At 37.2% G+C, this 25,263-nt stretch overlaps 1 protein-coding gene across 1 annotated transcript; it reads right to left on the bottom strand.

Moving 5' to 3' along the window:
- Positions 1–1,505: 1,505 nt before the first annotated feature.
- On the bottom strand, positions 1,506–24,333 carry LOC104595609 (uncharacterized). Its single transcript, XM_010256402.3, has 7 exons — positions 23,674–24,333; positions 20,245–20,387; positions 15,400–15,671; positions 9,536–9,690; positions 8,889–9,151; positions 7,196–7,258; positions 1,506–2,003 (listed from the first exon to the last, which is right to left on the bottom strand). The coding sequence occupies exons 1-7, from the start codon at positions 23,918–23,920 to the stop codon at positions 1,752–1,754; spliced, it is 1,395 nt and encodes a 464-aa protein (XP_010254704.1). The 5' UTR covers positions 23,921–24,333; the 3' UTR covers positions 1,506–1,751.
- Between the last annotated feature and the right edge of the window lie 930 nt (positions 24,334–25,263).

Raw genomic sequence — 25,263 nt, 5'->3', positions numbered from 1 at the left:
TTTTGTATTTCAAAACCTGTATTTGCAATTTCTCACATATTTGTATATGTATTCTTCCCAAACTGAGCCAAGAAGTAAATACAAAACCAACTAAGGGCATTCGCCTGATGTGGCAATTGATTTATGTCTTGAAAAAACAAAATCATACATATTGAAAAACACCCTTTAAATATAGACTATTTATTTAAAGGACAAAAATGTTCAGAAAAATAAGAAAATAATAATATTCAATTCGGTGGGCAAAACTGACATTGAGAAATTAGGAATTAGGATTACGCTACTTTTTGTATAAAGTATTTTGATTGCGAAAGTGAATAGGTTGTAAAAGAAAACGTAATGTATGAAAAACATTATGTATAACAGTAAGTTATATGTAATAAATCATGTTGTATCAGGATTATTAGTTATTAGAGGGCCTATAGCATTTGTCTTTTTATTTAAAAACCTCCTTGGCTAATGCCTTAATGGAGCTTACATCTGCCGCACCCGCAGTTGCTGCATAAACCAGCGACCTCCAATCTTAAAGGACCACGTCACTCTCTTACCAGGTTTGAAATTTTAACGATGTATGAGGCCTTAATGGTGCAGAGAGAGAGAGAGAGCAAATACCGTCTTCAACCCGCTCCCTCCCCTGACCCCCTCTCTATCTCTCTTTTCCCGTTCTCATCAGAAACTAAAGATGTCAAAATCGTTAAAACAAGATCACCCATAGACCTGGCAAAAAGTTGACCCAACCCACGAACCCGACCCAACCCAACCCGAAAAAACAAGGCAAGAGTCTCATATTTTGCTATCCGAATGTGAATATGACCTGACCCGATTCAAAAAAATGGGTTAAGTTATGGATCAACCCATTGACCCGATTGTCAAGTCTAATTGGGATTATTTATGGATTGTTAGAAGTCTCCATTCTTTAATTTTTTCTATTTAGTCTCTATTTTTTATTATTTATTCTTTAAATTGTTAAATGTTCAATTTTTTTTATTTTATATTTAGAATTTTAAGGTTAATTCTTTTAATTTTGACATTTTTCATGTAATTTTTCTTTATTTTTTTAATTTCAATTATTTTTTGGAATGACCCGAATTGACTCATAGGTCAACCCTAACCCTAAATATTCGAGTTAGGGTCTAGCACTTGACAACCTGACCCGAAATCAACCCAAAGTACCTTAACCCAACCCAAACCCGACCCACCCAACCCAATTGCCAGGTCTAATCACCCATGAAACTATGAAAGGCCATCGAGCTCTGGTTAATGGGGTAAAAATTGTATGAAGCATGGCATGACTAGCTAAGGTGCTTGAATCTTTGGAAATTGGAGTTTCTACATTTCCAAATCTCCCAGATTACATACAGAATGTTGAAAGTTTCTACTGTACTGATTGTTCCAGCGAGATCCCTCCATCCATTAGTGGAACCTGATTTCTGCCAAATCCAATCCACGGTTTTCCGTTAAAGTATCGAGCTTAATAGATTGTTTTTTAAGGTCTGAACAGTAGGAGATGATGTGGAAGTTGAGACTTGGAACAAATTGACTGCTGAAACATTTCTTTATGTACAGACATAATTTCAAACCATAAGAGAAGAAAATAAAGGAAATGATGAAGGGAAAAATGATACAAGTCATACAACCTAATTTGGGAAGTATCAGATACTAGCACTTAAAAGTGATTTACTCCCAACTTTCCGAACTAAAATCAAGAATGTTAAATTTTCCATTTGATGGTAGAGGGGCTCAGGCATTGCAACCTAAAAGTGGCCCTTGGCCTTGTGCAACACTTCCTTTAAAACCAACGCTATTCTCTGTGCCATGTGGTGTTCCAAAAACCTGTCTTTTACTCTTTCATATCCTTTTCTTCCCATTGTCAGCCTCCTTTCAACATGTGTGGCAAAATTAACCATGTTTTTTGCAAGAGGTGTGACACCCTCTTTTCCAGCAGGATGCAACAAACCTGTTGATCCATTAACTACAATCTCTGTGGTGCCTCCGGCAGCCGTTCCCTGACCATTTTTTTGCCAGCAATATACATAATAATGTTAGACATATATCAGATAAGCCAACAAAGATAAAGGAAATATGACCCCGTGATAATTGAATAATGGTTAATGAGATGCGCATGCACACACAAACTTTGGTGGTCGATCAGGATGTGGAGACAATGATTAATCATATCAGTGTATCTGAATGTCAGGCATCAATTGCCTTTCAGCCCCAGATGTAGTCGTCACATCCATCCAATCAAGAGCTTTGATTTATACAGAAACTAGAGGTAGATCCATCTGATGCCAGTTGGATAAAGAATCCAGTGTTTTGACATTGTGTGACTTATCCAGGATGTGGTTTATTATTTCGAAGTCCAGATGACGACCATATAACCCATGTTGACTAGAATCAACAATAGGACAATATCTAAGGTTTATCTTGACAGACGACATTTTTGCTACATCCGCAGATGTGCATATGCTTTAACATATAATAAAAGCTTAAAAAAAAAAACACATGACAAAAGCTGAAACTAGTAAGCAACATGTAAATAGAAGGATCTGAGAAAAAAAGGAAACAAAGGCAGAGATCATATTAAAAAAAAAAAAAAAAATTCAGCACCAATAAACCACTGCAGTAGCCAATGACCGGAAGTCGGGTTATATACTTGGAAATGCCATACATGCATCCTCGTTCTCTACACACACAAAAGGTGATGAGACATGCACGCAAACTATCAGAGGGAGGATTTAAGATAATAGAGCCCCACTACCCTTTAAAACTATTGAAATTGCAATTGCTGAACTCACTAAGGACTGACGACCACATTTGCCTCTTTATTTTTCCAACCTCCACAGACAGAAGGCAGCATTTGTTTTCTAAAATATAACTAGTATGCTACGGCCCCAAAATTCCACAAATGGAAGAATAGGAAGGTGAAGAAACCTCCTGAAGATAACAAGGTGGACCAGAGTGTTTAACTGGCTAATAATACTGTCATTATAAGAAAATATTCCTTTTTATCTTGTTTTTCTTTGCCTCTCATTCTCTCTTAATCATCTATGCAGTTTTCTAACCAAACTAGAATTGTTAATTCACCAAAAGAAATAGAGGGCCATACCTGAACAAAGACAAGCATTACCCTAGCTAGTGGACCTGCAAGAAATGTTATTTTCAATCTAATCCTTAAATTACTCAGGCCATTCCAAATTCCTAAGGTGATCTTCCCAGGCTTTTACCACAAAAAAAATATATATATATATATATGAGGGATGAATAGGGCACACCCAAATTTGATAAACGAGGAACACCCCTTGTGAAAAAGACAAAAGGTACCCTATAAAGTATAAAGGCACATGGGGGTACCTGTCTTTTCAAATATCACTTTTGGCCTATTCACTAGAGTGTTCCCCTTTATTAAAAATGGGATGTACCCTAATGCTATTGCTAGTGAGAACTTTATTAAGTTAAAGAAGAATGCAAGAAACTAAGTTCCCACTATGGGAAATATAGGTAGGTTTATTCTTTTTTTGATCAATAACAAAACTTTCATTAATCAAGCAGAATAATTAATTACAAAGAGGGGGAGATAAACTCTCTTAACTCCCCCAACAGAGGCTAGTGCCCCCAAAGTGAGAAAGACCAGAATTACAACTGAGCCCAAAATATAGATTCCCTGATCACCCCTAGCTTGGCTAACCCATCAGCAAATGAGTTAGCAAATCTCTTCACCCAACTGAACTTTATTTCCATGTCCTTAACCAACCATCTGAATTTTTTCTTTTAGCCACCCTACCACCACCTCTGAATCCCCCCTTCAATTACAAGCCTTCTAATGTTCATTTCCTTTGCCCTTTGAGCACCTTCCAAGACCACAGAAATCTCAGCCCTGAGAGAGTCACCTACCCCAATTGGGCCTAAGAACAAAGCTGAAACAGTTCCATTCTCGTCCCTAAATACACCCTCAATGCCTGAATGCCCAAGGTTCCCTCTACTACTACCATCAAAGTTCAGCTTTATAAAACCAGTGGGGGGAGGGGTCCAAGACAGGAGACCGGATCTGCTCCTCACACTGACCTCAAATGCACATCCTACCATGCATTGGGAACATCTCCTGTACTTATAAGTTATTATTCACAGGAGATGTTCCCAATGCGCGGTGAATGTGACTGTGAGGCACCCATTTGTGAGGACCAGATCCCGTTCCCCAAGACAGACTTAGACCCGTTTTGACTTGGGCACAGCTAGCAATCCCTCTCCATTTTGTCAACAAATCATCCACTGTAAAATCTGTGAATAAATCCGAGGATTTCAACCACTGTACCACCCTTATGTGAATCAAATTTTCAACGCTTCTCTCTCTTTCAGAGAAAAGTTTTGAGTTCCTTTCTTCCCACAGCAGCCCTTAGGCATCTCCATAGTCCTACCTCTCTTCAAATGCCACCTGAAGAATGAAGAAGAAAAAAGACTGCACATTCACAGGGGATCCACCCAATCCCAAAAAGGGAAAATGCCCATTCCCAAATAGTTTTGGCAAACTAGCAAGAAATCAGAAGGCTGTGTTTGGTTGCGATGCAAATCAATTTGTACTGATGCAAAACCATGGCGGTGCAAATGATTTGAGTGTAAATTCTGACCTGTTTTTGCTTCAAATTTTAGCTTAGTTTGTTTGATTGCAGTACAAATGAAATAAATTAAGACACGAAAGCAAAACAAAGTAAAGCCCGAAACAAAATTAAATAAGAATTTGCATTTTTTACATTTGCACTCCCATGCATTTGTATTAGTGCAAATAAATTTGCACTGCAACCAAACACAGCCGAAGGTGAATAGGTGATAACCAGTCTCCCCTTCAGCTTTACAGAGAATACACCTATGAGGGGATAAACAAATCTTGGGTCTTTTTTTTTTCTTTGAAGCAGATCACTAGTGTTGATTCTACATTGAAATGATTCCCAACAAAAACTCCCAACCCTAGGAGGAATTGGCTTGTACCAAATCTCTTTAACAAGGAAAGGTAAGCCTACGGGTCTGTCTGGCTGAGTCAAGACTTTAAAGAAAGAGGCACAAGAGAAAGATTCCGAGGGTGTGGGGGTCCAAATTCTGGTGTCTTCTTTGTGGGGTCCAAGAAAAAAATTTCAAGAACACCTAGGAGAGTCAAGGTGCAGTTCAGGTCTGTATCTCTAACAGCCCTTCTCAAACCCAAATTTCATCCAATCCTAGAGTTTGAAGATGAAGGGACAATGAAGGATGATATGGGCTCATTTCAGGCCAAAGAGAGCACACAATGATGGAAACTGATCCTTCAATGGGGAATTCCCCACCCAAGTCTGTTCCCAGAATTTTATGAGGTTGCTTGAGTTCAAATCATACCTGATCAAAGGGGAGAAGACTGGTAATAAGTCATGGATGGCTTTCCAGGGTGAAGCACTTGTAGTCCTTGCCAGAATTCCAGCATTCCATCCATTGTCCTCCAGCCCATGATTTCTCACCAATTTTTTTTTATCAATAAATGCTCACCAATTTTAGCCCACAATTTCTCCTTTTCTAAAGAGAACCTCTATAACCATTTCCCTAATAAAGCCACACTCCTTTTTCTAATGTTCCCAAGCCTTAACCCTCTTAACCTCTTGCTTCTAACCACCACCTCCCAACCCACTCTATGGTGCCTCTTCTCCTCTCCTAGCTCCCACAGAAAGTCTCTCATTATCTTTTCCAAACTATTAGACATCTCTGTTGGAATCTTGAACACTGACAAGAAGTAAATGGGTAAGTTGGCTAAGGTAGCCCTAATTAGTGTGATCCTCCCACCAAGAGAAAGATAGTTCTTTTTCCAGGAAGCAAGTCTCCTCTCAAATCTTTCCACCACCGGATTCCAAAAAATTACCTTTCTTAGGGTTGTCTCCCAAAGGTAAGCCTAGGTAATTCAAGGGCCAGATTGGACATCTGTTCAAAGAGTTGTATTACCATTTTCAAGTTTCTGATCCAGCTCAGATTTCCACCTTTATAGAAAAGTATAGGCAGGTTTATTCTATGGATTCATTGTCTCTTGATTGCCTAATACTCTTCCATAAAGCATGGTTTACACATAATCACATATAATCATTGACATCCATCTTACCCACATATGTGATTGGCAGCACGAATATTGATTCTTCATACACCTCTATCCAAGGCCAAATGAAGCACCTTGTAGAGCCTTCAACTCGAACATGCAACTCTCTCACTAGTGTATTAACTAGTCTTTGTTTCACATGCAAAACCATCTTTAGCCGGTGTCCTTAACCTTGTTGTCAACTGAAGCAAACCCTAATCTCTAAGAGCCCTTCGTGTATACTGATATTTAGTTTCATCCACTAAATATCACTTCTCATCCATCTATCTCAAAACATTTATCCTATGTTCCATTTCTTGATTGCTCAACATTTATAATTGTAGACTATGGTCACCCTAATAGTCATCCAGTATAATTATGTCCAAGTTCTATTGGCATGGAATGAGATGATTGCCAAAATTTGTCAAATGAAATACAGAAATTCCTAATGTATCACTTTTTCTCTTCAGCAGATCTCAAGTTTTGCATTTAAATACTTAATTCTAACATTCCTCTTTGAATGTTATGACGGCCTTTTTAACCACTTTGGGAAAATCTGTTTGGTAATAGGCTTCAATGTTCTCTATTTTTACTTTATCTTTCCAAGAATCCAAGTCCACTGTCTTAATTCAACCTTTTTTTTATGGGCAACTGAATCACTTTACTGCCTTAAATAAAGAATCATATGTACAAAAGTATGCACCCATTTTATAGGCTGGACTTACTCCACCTATCCCTTCTCTTAGTATAAGTACCATATTTCAGCCCAAAATAATTGGTGTCCATTAAGTATTAACCCCTAAACCAACTTGCAATGTGTACGGTTCCTCTGAAAAATGTTAACAGGTCCTAGAATGCAAATCCACAGAGTTCCTAAGCTAGAAAGAAGCACTCTGCACAAAGGACATGCATCAGGCAGTTTCACATAAAGCAGATAAAGAAATGAATCAGAAATCAGAATAATCAAATTTTACATATAAAAATTGTAAAACAGATAAAGAAATTATTGGAAACAAGAAAAGTATGCACATTCTACTATTTATACAAAGCTAACATTAACAAACGTGCATATACTGATATGAATTAATTTAATTTCGTAGCTAAAATGGAACTTACTAATACAGGTATCTGGAATGCCATAGCTTCAATGGTAATCCTACCAAAGCATTCTCCCCTAGCCTACACAGAAAAAAGTAAAAAAGGTTAAGCTTCACAAACAAAGATGCAACTTTCTAAGTCTTCCATGGTTTATGTATCCATGGCTTGAAATATAAGCAGCATCTCTTCATAGAACAACAGGAGAAGAGAGAAAGATGCTGTATTGAGTGATTACAGAATTCAACAAGTGAAGGGGACAAAGAATTCAACAAGTCAAGTACATCCTATAATAAAACCTAAGGAAGCCGAAGCACTGGTCATACTCTGGTTATACTTTTCCTTTTAATAAAATGTTTGATTTAATTATTGAAACTAAATACAAACTATGGAAGCATCAGAGAGCTTGCTTCTTTTAATGCTTATAACATTGTTTTAAGACCCGGACCAGACCTGACAGTCAGACCGTTGGACCCGGGAACCAGTCAACCAGAGACCATTCTGGATTTTTAGAAGTCCAGGCTTCAAATTTCTGGAAAACCTTTAGAACCAGTCAAAACCTGGCAGAACTGTTGAAAACCGGATGGGTTTTGATAATTTAACCGGTTTTAATGACCCACCCAGGTCAGTAAATGCTCAGAAACTTCAAATGTCTATCATAAGATTTGAACTTGTGACCTGTCAATTAGCTAAGTTACTTTATTACCACTAACCCATTTTGTTAATTGCGTTCAAAGGTATCAGAGTCCACAGATACTATAAATCATATAGAGCAGTGATTTTTTTGATAGGAAACGGTAACTTTCATTAGCTTAAAAACAGAAATACAACAATCACCTACAGGGACATAAGGTGACCACCCCTCATCATAAATCAAGTTACAAAACAGCCCAAAACAAAGACTCTGATTTACACCTTGCTTTGCTAGATATAGAGCAGTGATTATGTTTGTACAGATTTTATGATGAAGCTTGAAACCATGATTAGGAGTAAAAGAAAATAACCACAGAAATAGGTTTTCTGACCAGTCACTAATGGCATTAGTAGGCCTATCATTGCCCATGAATTGGACCAGTCAATGAACCTCCAACTGAGCGACATGTAGTAGAAATTTAATCCACCTGAAGAATGGTTAGGCTCAGTCACATGCCCCAGGGGAGCCAGCATGAAATCAGCTTAGTTGGAAGTTTGACAGCTTTTCAGATAATTCCAATTTGTTACTTGTTCTAGAAGTTCTTAGAATTGAACCTGAACTTAATTAGAATTAGTAGTACTCGATGCTGGAAACAGAGCCAGTGAGCCACAATTTTAAATCCTTTACACCTGAAGCAAAAAGGATATGGAGATGTTATATGTCTTCTGTTTTATCTATATACACCCTGGTTTTGTTCTTCATGAAAAACAATAATAAATACAGGTTTGTCTTCTTCTTTTCATAATTGCTGTGAATCCCATTGCACAAGCCAGTGAGACTTCATAAAAATTATGGGGTTAATGGAACTGCAGTCATCCAGACTGTACACTTTTATCAGTATAATGAACGCATACAATAACTCTTCTGAACCACAAGAGTACTTGTTTTTTTATTTGAAGATAAAAAGAAACATTAGTAGGAATATAAAAGACATACCTTATGGAAGGCTACAAAATCCTGGAAATAAATAGATTTTTTGTTTTAAACAGGAATTGAAATTTACAGGCATGCATTAAGTACCTGAGAGTTCTGTACAAGCACATCGATTGCAGCAAGATATGGAGCTACAGTAAGTGTTTTGTTAACGAAATGAACACGATCCTGAATTTTCTTCTCTATTACAAAGTTGCGAAGTTCTGTTTCAAATTTGGTCTGAGCATTCATGTCACTTCCCACTACAACAGCATGCATGGATGGCACCTTTAGCTTCTGCTGTTGGATCAGCTGCAAGCTTTCATGGAAGGAGCGGAGAAATAAATCTTGTCCTTTCCCACGTGAAACACCTGCAGTTATCCTGTGCTCAGTGCTCAAAAGAAATAAATGTCCCAAGCAGCTTTCAGTGGAAAAAAGCACAAGTACAATGGGAAAAAGGAAGAATATCCTTTCATATAATTTTGTAATATCCAAGATAACCAAGAATTAGGAAAAGGGAAAAATAAAATTAACCAATTGATATGTGTGTCCAACCTCAATTAGTTTTGGACAAGGTGAAAAAAATGACATCATTTTAAGCAAAGGAGTTTCCTGCACTAACAAATAACTGGGCCCACAATATTAGTATATTACTATCAAATCTATGGAAAAGTGACAAAATGCCAACCAATCATCACTTATTAGTAAAAGAAAACAGAGAGAGAAGAAAAATAGTCAAAGTATAGAAGGCTTACTATTAATGATGGCAAAAAGTAGATCTTCATTTCGAACTCCAAGGGATTCTCGGACATGCTCCCGGAGAACCCTTTTGGCCACGTTATCTTCTGCTACTTCCATCAATTCTTTGCTATTTCCAAGATGAACAACATAGGTCTCAGGCATCTTAATCCTGCAAAGCCAAAAATGAAAATAATGAGAGAAATCTGTATAAAAGAAATATTAAGAGAACAAGTGAAATTTTACACTATAGAATACACCAGACAAGTGGTAGCATAAAGAATCTCTTTTAAAAAGCAAAACTTGTTTAAAGAAGCTTTTACATTTTTTATATGTACAGATGAGACCAGTTATACACCCATAGATGAACGCCATAATACATACATCCCCAAGTCAAAAGCTTAAGGGAGGGGGAAAACATCCTATTAAGAGATTATCGCTCCTTTCCAATATAAAAAAAAAAACTCTTCTAGGAAGCAGCTGCAACTCCTGGCATATAATGTTTAAATCCAATTAAAAATAAAAAAAAAAAGAAGACAAGGTTTGGATGAAAATAAAAATAGAAAAGAAGAGAGTTAAAAAATATACCTAAGCAACTAGAAAAGCATACAGCTAGCTTTCTTTTTGACAGAAAATAGCAAATAACTGTTAAGGATAAACCAGTAAATAAAGCCAAAAAATTTATTGGCGTTTTACATATCAAGACAATATTACTAAAAATAAGTTGATATTTTGAAAAATTACTAAATGAAAACATATAGAATTTGGCTTCCTCAAATTCCCCCCAAAGTAGTTTTCTTATTTTGGATAGTAGTATTAGATACATGTTTGACAAGGGGCAGTCTAGAAAGAAGGGGAATTAGTCTACTGAGGAGAAGGAAGCAGCAACCCATTCATTTCTTAACTATCTCAGGACAAGAGAGGTGTACAATCATTTCTGCAAAGCTTTGAATCTTTTCTGATGTCACTCGAAATCATTGAAGGAAGGCTGGGGTGGAACTTAAAGGGATTAAGCAGGAGGAGCAGAAGGCTGTGGGTTACAATTCCAGTAACAGTATCTTGGTGTATTTGGAGTGAAATAAACTGTAGAATATTTGAGAACAAAAGCAGCTCCATGGATGAGCTGATCAGAAGAGTAAAGGATGCAACTTAGTAGTGGTTGTCAGTGCTGGAGATCTTCAAAGAAATTCATCAAACTTTTTTTGAGACAATACTTACCTGAGAAGAAAAGTAGTGAGCCTAATGTTTTTGTGTATTGGGCATACGTCGTAAGTGACTAACACAATCCTTTTTATACATTAATTATATAGATACAAAATACAATAATTACCTTTGGCTCAAAAGGTAAACCATAGACATATAAAGGGTGCTAGTAGAGGAGGGATTATAACTCTAATATTACTAAAAATGTCAAGACTTGATGGTATCCCAGTAGGGGTTTGGAAAAGGTATGGGAGAGGTAAGCCTATTATAGCCAGCTAAAATATTTAATAAGATAATGAAAATGACAAAGATGCCTGATGAATGCAGAAAGAGCATTATGGTGCCTAAATTTAAAAAGGAAGGTGATACCCAAAGTTGTAAAAATTATCATGGGATTAAACTCATAAGCCACACTATGAAACTATGGGAAAAAATAACTGAGCAATGGTTTTTTATCAGCAGAAAACATATTTCATTTTATTAGATTTGATTAAATAAGTGGGTAGTACAACTTGATGATAGAAATGTTGTTCCCTACTTTCAAACCCAAATTACATAGCAGTGTAGAATAATTGCTTCCTCATAACCCCTTGTTTAGCAAGGGAATCATCGAACCAATTTGCACTCCATCTGACCCACTTAAATTCAGCCTCTATATCCTTTGCAATCACTTTCACTTCCTTGTCACCTGTTTAAAAGTCCAAGGAGTATGCTACTGCAATTTGCCCATGATATGACTACTTTTGAATCCCCTTCCACCTCAATCATTCTAAAACCCAACTGTTTTGCTAACCGGAGACCTTGCAGCAGAGCCAACAGTTCATCCTTCAAAGAATTTCCCAAACCAATTGACCCTGAAAGCAGAGCCAAGATTCTCCTCTCAGAATTTCTGATTACCCCTCCTATTCCTACCATACCTCCAAGGGAGCTCCCTTCAAAGTTCAGCTTGACTTTGTTACCTTCTAGGGGTTTTCAATCCATTCTTATTCTGTCTTTTGCTCTCAAAGACTGCTACTTTGGTCTAAGCTCTTAAAATGTCAGTGACTGAAAAGATTTGGAAGCCATCCAACGTCTTAACCCATAGATCTACCTTTACTTTTATGTTGACCATCAGTTCCTCCAAAGTCCAGCTTCTTTCAAAGAAGACCCTACTATTTCTTTCTTCCCATACCACCTAGCAAAGTGTTGCATTAGTGGCTCTCCACAGTGCTTTTCCTCTTTTCTTTGATTGGCTCAAGATGTTAGGAATGAAAATGCCCACCACATCTTGAGGGGGGTCCCACCTGCACCAAGAAAGAGAACAAAAAAACTCCCAAATTCTATTAACAACTGAACAGGAGGTTAATAAATGAGATAGGGTCTCATCACTGTTCCTACACAAGAAGCACATGTGAGGAGAAAGGCAAACATAAGCCTTTCTTCTCTGCAGCATATCACAAGTATTTACCTTACCAAGAAAGATTTCCCAACGGAAATCTTGAATCTTAGGTGGGATAAGCTTACTCCAAATTTCTTTCACTGGGAAGTCCACCCCTTGAGGGTTAAGCAAGGCAAGGAGTTTGAAAAAAGTGGAGCAAGTGAAAAGGCCATCTAGTAAAACTAACCAAATTCTAGAGTCTTCAAGGGAAGGGTCCAGTGAGACTTGCCTTAAAATGTTTGAGTAGGTGGGCCAAGGAAGAACATTTCCTTAAACCTCTTCTAAAGCCCAAGTTCCAATTTAAACCAGTGAGAGAAGGTCTTCCCATTCTAGACAGTATCACCCTTAAGTAAAGAGTAGGAGAGCAAAGTGTTCAGGAAATTGGCCTTCAAGTGGATTTCCCTGTAGCCACAAACCTCCCCAGAATCATACTTTATCACCCCTTCCCACATCAAAACTTCATGAACTGCTTTCCAAGGGGAAGCTGAAGAAGAGTTGAGGGGGGGGGGCAACTTTATCATTCCAACCATTACCTTCTAACCCATGAATGCTTACTATTATCTGCCACAACCTATCACTCTCAAAGAAGAACCTCTAAAGGCTATGTTTCCTAGCCCTAAGCCCTAAGCCCCTTTTTCTTTAGGTTTGCTAACTTGTTCCCATTTAACTAGGTGGTCCTTTTTATCCTCTCCTGGTTCCTAAAGAAAGTCCCTCATGTATTTCTCTAGTTGTCTTGCTATCTTAATTAGGATGCAGAACGTGGAGAGGAAATAAATGGCAAAATTTGCCAATGTGGTAATTTCATTTCCAAAGCTCTAGTTTCCTTGCAAACCTCTCTACTATTGGCTTCCAAAATCCATCAGAACTAGGGTTCCCTCCCAAAGGAATATTACAGGCCAATTTACAACTTCACACCCAGTAACTCAACAAACCTCAGCAGTTCCCCTTATTCCAAATTGATCCCTACAATTCTACTCTAAATCCAATTAATCCTCAACCCAATCAATCCCACAAAGTTGTTAATCAAATCTTCAAGCTTCTCACCATTTCCACATTAACAACCTCATAGAACAGAATTGTATTGTTAGCATTGGCAAATTGGAGATGGGAAACAACCACTTGATTTCTACCAATTCCCCACCCCCTAATCAAACCCTATAAATCTGCTTTCACCATCATTTTGCTTAAAACCTCTACCAATAAAGTGAAAAGGAAAGGGAATAAGGGGTCTCTTTGCCTAATTCCTCGCTTGGCCGGGAAGAAATCCTTTGCCACACCATTGATGAGGATTGAATAATGAGTTGAGCTAACACAATCTTTAATCTACAATCTCCACTTTGCTCCAAAATCAAGCCTCTCTAGAATTTATAGAACTTTCCAATCCACTAGGCCATAGGTTTTCTCTAAATCCACTTTATATACCAAACTCTTCTCTCCACTTTTCCTTTTTTTTTCCTACGGCACACTCATTAGCCACTAGAGAAAGCCTATGACTAGGTTACAACATGAAACAAGGATTAGGATATTAGAAAACCAACTTGGGTTATGCCAGGGAGATCAACCATTTAAGTCATCTTTCTATTGAAACAATTTATAGGAAAGTTTAGACAGAAGAGAGATTTTCATATTGGTATTCATTGATCTAAAGAAAGCATATAATAAAGTCTCTGGAGAGATAACATGGTGAGTTTTGAAAAAGAAAGGAATGCTAAATAGGCATATGGATGTGATTAAGGATATATATGCGGGTGCAACAATTGATGTTAGAACACCTACGTGAGAAACATAAGATTTTATAGTTACAATGGGTCTTCACCAATACACAACACTTCCTTATAACATATTCAAGAAGAGGGCATGCGATGCTTGTTGTTTGCAGATTGACATAGTACTAATTGATAAAACTAACGAAAGATTAAATGCAAAATTAGGTTTATGGACAAACATCTTAGAACAAGAGATTTTAAAATAAATAGGCTAAAATAGAATATATGCAATGAAAACTTAATAATAATAGAAGTGCAATTAAGGTATACTTAAAATTTGAGAATAAGAGTTAACTCAGTGTGACCTCTTCCATTCCCTAGGTTCAATTATTGTCCATAACAAGGGAGAGATTAAGAGAGATGTTTCCCATAGAATTAGAGTAGAATGGGCAAAGTGAAGTGGTGCATCCAAAGTCTTATGTGATAAGAGAATACCACTTATGCTAAAAGGAAATTTTCATAAAATGGTTACAAGGCCAGCAAATGCTGGGCAGACAAGAAACATGTCCAAAAATCGAGTATAGAAAAAATGTGAATGTTAAGATGAATGAGTAGGAAAACTACAAAGCATATGATCAGAAATGAACTTATTCACAGGAACCTAGAAGTAGTTTCAATATGTGATAAAATGAGGGAAAGTAGAATAAGATGGCTTGGGCATATGTAGAGAAGACTATCTACAACATAAGTAACAAGAAGTGATCAAGTGATCTGTCACAAGCTGAAGGGGCAGAAAGAACAAGGGTTGAAGTAATGAGACATGATTTAAGGGCCCACAGTTTAACAATGGGTATGGCACTGAACAGAAATGGAATGACAGAACAGGATTCATGTATCTGGCCTCATATAGTTGGAACAAGGCTTAGATGATGATGATATATAAAGACAGTAACAGAAAAGCCCCAAAATCTGGTTAACTTGCAATAGAGAACAGCACACAGAGGTGTTAGGAACCAATGTTTTGAAAACCAACCCGGATGCCGAACCATTTTTGCCTCCGGGTCGTGGGTCACTGGTTCGATCGGCCAGGTCGAACGGTTCGGACCATGCCACATCAGCATATATATATGCACTAAGTATATATATACATATATTTGTATATATATGTATATATCTGTATAAATATATTTTAGCAATAAATAATGTATAAATATGTTTTAGATATGTTATATGTATTATTTTATATTTTATTTATGTTTTTTAATTTGTTTATTTATAAAAATATTAAAATTTACAATTTGAGGCCAAAACGGGGTTTTTCGCAAAAAAAAGCGGGGCAAGGAACCTATGGCTCCTTGGGACACATAGATCTCGAACCAGATGGGTTGAACGGTTCTTGACTAAGTCAATGGTTTTTTACCGTCTGACGGGTCTTGACTTAATCGGACCCGGAATCCTGGCCGGGTGACAATTCGAACAGTTCGACCAGCTGGTTGAAAACATTGTTAGGAACAATCCAATTAGAAAGTAAGACAATAGGTTCTTGTTGACATACCGTAAACGCTCTTCTGTCCTATTCTTCCAATATTCTGCTGTTGTATGTGAATCAATCATAGCACCTGCAACAAAAGGGAGGTGCTTAACGTACTCCAATTTGAAGTAATGCCCTCGCATTTCATGAATCCACCACAAAACCTTTGGAAGAACACGAGGAACATCGTCTTTGAGAACAGCATCAAGCCACTTCCCAGCAACAGCAGTGTTTAAAACAACCAAATCAGCTTTAAGAGCGGTTTCTATGGCTTCCTGACTCTTTGCAGAAAGGACCTAACAAAATCACCATAATCAGAATATACATAGAGCATTTCACACACAAAAACAATCTAGACAAATTTGAACCAGATCAGAGCCAAGTTTAGCATAAAATGTATGCAACAGATCAGAGTTAAATAATAAAGGTCTTTGTTCAACAGAAACATTCTCACACAAGCTTCAGGTTCCATGCATCACAGTATCCTTATTTCATACATGTAAAAGTTTCTTGTAACAAGATTTCACACATTAAACCGCAAAAGAAATGATAGAAGCATAATTAAAATGCAACATCTGTCCCTCCCCAGACCCCGCATTGGTGGGGGAGCCTCGTTCACTGAGCTGCCCAAAATTAAAATGCAACAATTGATACTATGAAGGACTCAATGACAATGATCATTAGAACTACTGTTATCAACCACAGTTATGATAAAATGGGAATAATGTCCTATCAACATGATTTTCTAAATTTGCAGTGGTTCACTCTCAGAAAAGAATAAATTCAGAACAGTACAGACAGTTAGAGTAGTGCAGTGAAATTCCTATGGTTTTTTTATAATAAAGCAAGAAATTTTATTAAAGAAAAAGAAGACACAGAGACAGGTGACAAGATGAAGACCTCACAAACAAAGAAAAGGAAATACAATAAAACCAACCGTCCCTTCTCATTAATAGCCCCTGAAAATCCAGCAAATAAAAAAATCCTATCTTAAACTGAAACCACCTATTAACCTCCTAATCATCCCTAAAACAGCCCAAAGGTAATCGGATTCCAAAAAATATGCCCTGCAAACAAATTCATATGCCCTCTAAAACATCTAAACTACTTGCACCCCACTAATACCAAATCCAAAAATCAGATCACAAGATCCATGGTTCCTAACGATCATACCCACTCCTCATCGCCGCCAAATAGCTCATCACTCTGAACCAAAATGCCAAATTATAACCCTTCATCTTGTCTCCACAAAACCTCATTACAGTGATATAATGTTACTTTTTGCAGTGATATAAGACGTTCTTGAAGTAGGGACAAAGAGTAAGGATCTTCCCTTTTCCATCAAATAGTTTCTTATCCTGTTTGAGATCATAGGATCAAGAAACAAATCCTAGTTCAGAGCTGAAACAACATAGAATTTTTAAGCACTGTAATGGAAACATCAAAATGAGAAACTAAACAATCCAAAAAATTCTAGGCAAAAGAAAGTAACCACACTTTATGCTACTCATAGGCAAGTAATAGAACTTTCAAGCACCATATAGGGCAGCCCGGTGCCCGAGGCTCCTACCAATGCGGGATCTAGTGATATAATGTTACTTTTTGCAGTGATATAAGATGTTCTTGAGGTAGGGACAAAGAGAAAGGATCTACACTTTTCCATCAATAGTTTCTTATCCTATTTGGGATCATAGAATCAAGAAACAAATCCTAGTTCAGAGCTGAAACAACATAGAATTTTTAAGCACTGTAATGGAAGTATCAAAATTAGAAACTAAACAATCCAAAAACACAAGCAAAAGAAAGTGACCACACTTTATGCTACTCATAGGCAAGTAATAGAACTTTCAAGCACCATATAGGGCAGCCCAGTGCCTGAGGCTCCTGCCAATGCGGGATCTAGGGAAGGACAGATGAGCACAGCCTTACCCCTGCAAATGCACATTGAGGCTGTTTCCGATTTTAAGCACCATATGATAACACCAAAAATAGCAACTAAGCAATCCAAAAGATGAGGCAAAAGAAAGTAACCAACACATTATATTACTCAAAGGCAAGTACAAAAATTCCAGTAATGCTGAAAATATCTGCACAAGGAGAAGCAAATACTTTTAAGGACATCAAAAATAGCTTGAAATATTGAATTATCAAAAAATATGGGGAAATTGAAGCAAGATCGGAAAAGTTGAAGTTTTCAACAAAATTTCAAAGAATACAATGAAATAAGCAAAGTTATGCACCAAAGTCACTGAAATTATAAGAAATTATATATAAAAAATATCCGAATACTTGGATAAGTGTTGTCATACTACTATTCATTACCATCCAAATTGGGTTTTCCTTTCCTTTTTCCAATATCAAAAAACCATTCAAAATAAGTAAACAAAACATGACAAACCAAGTATTAATCTTGCATCATAATCACTTTTTTTTAATCAGCAGTTGCACCATGATTCTTCAATACTAGAAAGAATTTCAGGTAGGTTCAAAACATCAGCAACATTCTGATATCCAGCATTTTGAAGAATGCTCACAAGTAGCTGCATCGTATTCATCAAAATTTGAAGAGGATAAATCTGATCTACAAAAATCAACAAACCACACTTAGGAACATATCATAAGGAAATCGTCCCCACCTTATGGATTCATAAAACTGAATATTGATGGCTGTAGTGTGAGGAATCCAGGGCCTTCTGGAACTGGGGGTGTGTTCAGGAATGAGGAGGGGATTATTTTAGCTTTGTTTTCAGGCCCTATTGGAGAAGGAGACTCACTTAAGGCTGAGACCTTTACAGCTCTGGAAGGAATCCAAAAAGCTAGGGACCTGAACATCAGGAGGTTGATCCTTGAAGGTGATTCAGAAGTGGTGATTAGATGGATATAGGAAGATAACAGAAGCATGTGGAGGTTTAGCAATGAAAGGAAGAAACTCAAATGGCTTACTAGGGGTATTGAGGTGAAGTACGGCTGGGTGAAAAGGAGTGCCAACTCACTTGCTGATGGTCTAGCCAAACAAGGGGCGAATAGGGATTCTTTAATTTGGGCTAATTTCTAAGTTTTTTTCTGTAACCTATTGGTGGGGAGCTAAGACATTTATCTCCCCCTTCTTGTACTTATATTTCTCTTATTTAATAAAAGTTTTCAGTTACTGATCAAAAAACATATCATAAAGAAATCTGTACTTTTCATAGCAGCTTTTGGGCACAGACGCACAGTCAATAAAAAGGAAAAAAAATAAAAACATGCACAACAAAGTTTACAAACATGCTAAAATAATGGTAATGACTAATGTAGAAACTTCATGCCTAAGAGTAGCAGAATGAAATTTTAAAAGATAATGCTCATTAGATTCATTACACTATGGAATTGGATCATTAATCTGACAGGAAAAAAAATCTAGAGTTTTTTACATTATTTCATCTTCAACAAGATGTTCTTTGTAATAGTATCACCTGTAGTTTCCAGAAAGAGAAAAGGTGTTGAAAACAACATAAGAAATGAAAGCAAAAAACATCCCTAAACAAGACAACTTAGTCCAATCAAGGAAAAATACCCCTTGCAGAAATGTTACACACACCAAGCATGTATTGGACAAACTTCTACTCATGTATGAAATGGGTTTCCCAGTAACTGTGGCATCATTGCTAATTCAAACAGTTTTCACATAAAAAATGTTAAGATTAATTATCCTTGAGAAGGTTGAACCCTTCAGGCCTTTTTGTGGCTCCTTCTTTGAATTAGGAGGCTCTTGTATTCTTTTCTTAATATTTCTTTCTCTTTTTCATTAACAATCAAAAAGGAAAATATACAAAATCAATTTTTGTACACAATGCTACTAAAAGACCATGTAAGTACATAGAATTAACCATCACAAATCTTGCGATATCATGGGCACAATAACACCCGAGCACAGGTAAAAGCCTAACTAATCACAACCCATCCATAATAACCTTACACTCAAGGAGACTTAGACAAATTCATCATCATCAAACATTCACAATGCAAGTACCCTAGGTCAACCAGCAATCAAAATCGCAAATGATTAGTACCATTTGTGATTAGCCATCACATCGACAGCAGTGCAATGGGACAACAATGCAGTAACATGAACACAATCCATCACAGTTCAGGATGCGAAGACAACCACTTGCCGCATCATTGCATTAACAAGGTAGCCTTTAGACAGAGCACTCTCCCATTGCACCTATCACATATACATAAATTGACGCTTAACCCCATCGCACCCAACTTCTCATTGCATTCTCCTTAAGGACTTAGAAAGGACATAAACCCAAGTACCAAGGTAAACACATGGACACATGGCAAGGCCCTAACTAGTCCAAGTGTCGCAAATTGGGCAATTCTATAACAAACTCAAAAAGGAACTTTCTAGAAAAGAAAACTTCCTAAGAAAAATCTTTACATAGGGGTCCCTTGAGAGGATCCACAAGGCATTCATAACCCTAGACCACGTGAGTTTCCTTTCTCACTTCAGAGCTTCCTTTCCTGCCTGAGAGAGAGTCTCTCTCTCTCAAATCACATATCTGGGATCTGAAACCCCTTCTATAACCTCTCTCAGTCTCCCTGACCTCCCTTCTACAGTGCCATCTCCCTCCCACCAGAATTCCAAAACCGACAAATTGCAGTGGCCTAATCCCTCACCAGAGGGTATCTAAGCAGCCCCTCCAGGGATCCAGCAGGCTCCTCTTTTCCCCTTTTCCTTCTCCCGGTTGGGATGGCCATTGTCCTTAGACTTTCAGAGTTACACCACAAGTGCCGTATCCACCAGCTTACAGACCAAAATTAAAAATAGAAAAGCTTCACATGCTAGTAATGTCAAAAACAGTACATATTTGAGTAATGCATTACCTGTACTCCTCTGTCCAGCATCTTATGCTCTAAACTATATATTACTTCATCTGTTTCCATTGGTTTTTGGTTAGTAATCCAAACAACTTGAGCACCGACACCTCTTAATAGGAATGCCAACTCCATCAGCAATAATGGTCCACCTGCATAAATATGTTGTCTTTTAAATGCCTTACAAATTAGAAAATAACCCAAGATGTCAACCTTTAACATTCAATAAACACAAAAATAAATAAATGAATAAATAGAAAGAGAGAGAAGAAAGAGCAAAGACGTTTAAAATGAAGGGCAATAGAATGTTATTTGCTAAAAACAGCCTGACTAAATATGTATAAACAAAAGGCATTGGAAATTGTGTGTATGCATCAAGAAATGGTAAAATCCAGTACCTCTAGTAGTGTCCTAGAATTAGTTTTCCATGAAAAGAAGGGAATTCTTAGGAACAACTCTCACACTTAACATGAGGGGGGAAACATTTCCAAATTGACACCTAAAAAGAGGCTATTCTCGTAATGATAATTCAGTGAATACATAAGGCCTGTGTACCCATATAAGGATATGGACATACACATGGATATGAAAAACGGGAATGTGATTCTCCATTTCCTAAAACCCTGAACACATATATGGATACAGGTATCCCATGTAATATGCTTAAATACATTTATATCTAGTTTTTGAAGCTAGACTTCATTTCTTAAGACTTATTCCTTTCCAAATTTAATTAAATTTTTAAGATGTGCAGATTTTTTTTTACAATATAATTTGTTTAAAAATACCATTTTAGGAGTGCAAATCAGGGTACACTTGAGATTGGAGACCAAGAGATAACTCAATGTGACCTTTTTTGGTACCTTAGTTCAATAATTCATAACAAGGGAGAGATTGAGGAGGACATCAACCATAGAAATTAGAGTAAGACAGGAAAAATGGAGGATAAGAGAATACCACTTACATTAAAAGGAAAATTCTATAAAATAGTTGTAAGGCTAACTATGTTGTATGGAGTAGAGTGTTGGGCAGTCAAGAAACAGCAGGTCCAAAAAAATAAGTGTAGCAGAAATGTGTAGAAAAAACCACAAAGGATAGGAACAAGAATGAAGTCGTGTCAAGGAACCTAGGAGTATCTTCAATAGGCAATAAAATAAAACAGTAGACTAAGGTGATGTTTGGCATCGATGATGATTTCTCCTTGCCGATTATCCAAAAATCAGTGATTTCTGGAATCAGTGATTTTTGTATAATCATCAAAAATTGTTGTTTGGTATCATTTATGCCATGTAAGCTGATTTTTGAGAAATCAGCTTTGAGTCTGTTTGGTACTGATTTTCAAGGACCGATTATTTTTGTCTTAGAGTTATTATTCAATGCCATGTCATCCTCAAAAAAAAATCGGAATCAGTTGAAAATCAGGAAATCACCAGAAAAGGTGATCCCTTGAAAAGGACTGATTTCAATAATCGATTTTTGGCTAATTTCCCAGAAATCAGCATAATCGGCCAACCAAACAGAAAAAAAAATCAATGATTCTTCAAATTCTGATGTGGATCCTACATGGCACCAATTTCTGGGAAATCACCATCAATGCCAAACATCACTTAAGATGGTTTGGTCACGTGCATAGAAGAATTTTGGCAGCACCCATAAGAAGAAGTGATCTATTGCAAGTTGAAGGGGCTAGAAGGGGTATGGGTAGACCAAAATGAATATGGGTTGAAGTAGTGAGAAATGATTTAAGCACTAATAATTTAGCAATGGATAATGGCATTAAGCAAAAAGGAATGGAGAAACAGGATCCTTGTAGCTGGCCCCATATAGTTGGGATAAAGGTTGGGTGATGATGATGCCATTTTAAATTTTTTTTTATCAATAACTGAAAACTTTTATTAAAGATGTCAAATTTTAAATACAAGAAAGGGAGAGATAAAATGTCTTAGCTCCCCACCATTAGAAAACAATACAATACTTAGAAATTAGCCCAAAATAAAGAATCCCTATTCACCCCTTGTTTGGCTAGTCCATCGGCAAGTGAGTTGGCATTTCTTTTCAACCAGCTGTACTTCACCTCAATATCCCTAGTAAGCCATTTTGATTTCTTCCTTTAATTGCTAAACATCCACATGCTATTGTTATCTTCCTTTAGCCATCTAATCACCACCTCTGAATCACCTTCGAGGACCAAACTTCTGATGTTCAGCTCCCTAGCTTTTTGGATTCCTTCCAAAGCCACAAAGACCTCAGCCTTGAATGAGTCTCCTTCTCCAATAGGGCCTGAAAACAAAGCTACAATAAACCCCTCCTCACTCCTGAGCACACCCCCAATTCTAGAAGGCCCTGGATTCCCCACGCTACAGCCATCAAAATTCAGTTTTAAGAATCCAAAAGGTGGGGAAGTCCATTTTAAATATTTCAAAAGTATTAACGCAATAGCATACATTATACATCTAGAAGTATCCACACAATATTAAGTGTGTCATATCCAACAAGTATCGTATATGACATTTGGTAAATTGGGCATATGAAGTATCCAAACATCATAGCATAAAGCTAAAGATTTAAAGGACCAATTTGATTAATCCTGTTTACAGTTTAGGAGATAAATTAAATTAAGCAGTCTTCCTATCAAAAGTGGGTTAGTGGTTAAAAAGGTTTCAATCTATCTGTATTATTAACATCATGTGCATTAATTTAGCACATTTTCTAAGGTTGTAACATGGGAAATGAGGAGTGAGATCATTGAGAATTCCCAGTCCCAGCACACCCAAAAAGCCATGCCTGTAACAGGGAAACATAAATTGCCTGATTGACACAATTAATCTAGTTTCCAACGAATGGTAACCAAAGGTAGCCACTCTCAAAAGCATCATTCAGAAAGTGCAATAAAAGATGTTCCAAGTATAATACAAACTACTGTTCTTTTGATGAGAACAGGTTTTGAATTGGACTTTTTTTCATAAAAGGTTTTGAATTGAACCTTCATGGTTCAAATTTCTATGGCAGAGAAGCAAAATTTATATAACTTCCAAATCTGATGGATGTACTTTCACCGCCCATCCCCATAATTGTCACGAATGCAACAAGTAACCATTCACATTATACTTGAACCAATAGCGGGCCACCTCAATGAACCGGGTATCTGGTAATGCTCTGGTGAGCTTCAAACAGAAAGGGGAAAAATCTAGATTCTAGACCAATCTGTCTTTTCCGGTCAGGTACTTCACTTAAATGAATAGTTGAGTATAGAAGCAACGAAATTGACACTAATGAACATAGAACATAGCCAACTATCTATTTCATTTAAATATACTGTGACAGCTATCCACTATTAAAGCACCGCTCAGAGCAAGAAAATGTAAATGTTTGCCCGAAACGAGGGGGAGAAATTTGCTTGGAATAGAGAAGGGACAAATAATGAGGTTGGAGGGGTACCAGAAAGAGAAAGTTCGTGTGAAACCAGAAGAACGAGCTTCGACTTCATGAAACCGAGCGGATTTGAAATGCTACTGATCTGCGTGGTTAAGTGAATCCGGCCGTCTGCATCTTCGAAATGCCGATCGCACGAGTCGAGTGCGGCTCTGATTACGAACACGATTGCTGTCGAGATCGAAAATACAACGAGAAGCATCAAAAGCCATCTTTTCTGAAACGTGATCCATCCCACCGACTGCTTAGCCATGTTTAGAGACTTCTCCCCTATTTCAATACAGATTCGGGCATTTTAGGGCTCCATTTTTTGCTTCCAGACGCTGCACTCCTCCATGGAAATGTTGAGCAATTCGGTTTACAGCTGCCAATTATTCTGTTCTATTGGCAAGCTAACTAATTTTGAAGGAGTCGAAAGATTCATAGACAGGAAAGTTGATGGAGAAGCTTAATTGCGGTGATTTTTAAGTTAGGCAATTCAATCTGTGATAACCCTGCGATAGCAATAGCAACCCACACAGAAATAATGATGCTCAAGCAAGCTAATAACGGAAAATACAAGTTCGTTGTCGGGTCATACAGCCAAGCACATCGCTGAATCTGTTTCTGGTAGAGATGAAAATTGAAGTAATATTAACCCGCGTAATGAACTTGCTTGGTGTTGTAACTTCAAGTCTGCCGGTCCGGATATATGACTATGCTGCTGGACGCTATTGCTGTACAGATGGGTAGGTGACAGCTCGGAATTGATATTAATTTACGGGGGCATTGATGTAACACTTTGAATTTTTTGTAGGTCTGAAGTGGAATTCAAAATTTTGTATTGAGCTGCAACTGCTTGTCCGTTTATTTTTTGGGATCAATAGACTGTACTCTGCTCAAAAATCTGAAATTACAGTAACCCCCTATAATACCATTCTAGAGCCGTCAGATTACATAGAGTTTTCAAATCAGTCCATCTTTACAAGCTTGATAGGCTAGAGTATGGGCAGCAGCGTTTGCATTTCTATTGATATGGGTTACATATATTTATATATATATTATCAAAAAAAATTAATTTTGATCCGACTTCTTGGATATGCATCACACTCTAGTCAACCGTACCATCTTCCTTCAAACTATTTACTACAGTAGTTGCATCACAAAAGGTTAAGATGGTCTTAGTTCCCAGGTTAATAGCCTTCTCCAGGCCCATGAGAAGGGCCCACCATTCTGCTTGGGCTACGGAAGAGCCCTGAACTCTGCTTCCTTCAGCATATATGACATTCAAATCTTTAGATAACACTATAAAACCAATACCTGCATCAACAAACATGATATGAGGTATCTGCTAATGACGATGACAAGATGGGATCTATGTATGCATAGCATTATTAAGACTTGAATGCAATAAGAGAGCCAGATCCACTAATTGGATTGGATCCAATATTTGTTTATTATGAGCTTTGTTATTCCTCGTATCTCATATAAGGTGAAAGATTATAAAGAACATTGCAACATAACCCATTTGAACTTCCTTAGCCAGAGAGTTAAGTGTTGTGCCAATCCATCTATAAAGTATAAACAAACGAAGACAATTGAACACCACGAACATCC

This window comes from Nelumbo nucifera, chromosome 5, assembly GCF_055504915.1.
Source record: "Nelumbo nucifera cultivar China Antique chromosome 5, China Antique-T2T, whole genome shotgun sequence".
Classification (NCBI taxonomy): Eukaryota; Viridiplantae; Streptophyta; class Magnoliopsida; order Proteales; family Nelumbonaceae; genus Nelumbo; species Nelumbo nucifera.
This window is presented reverse-complemented; position numbering and strand designations above follow the sequence as displayed.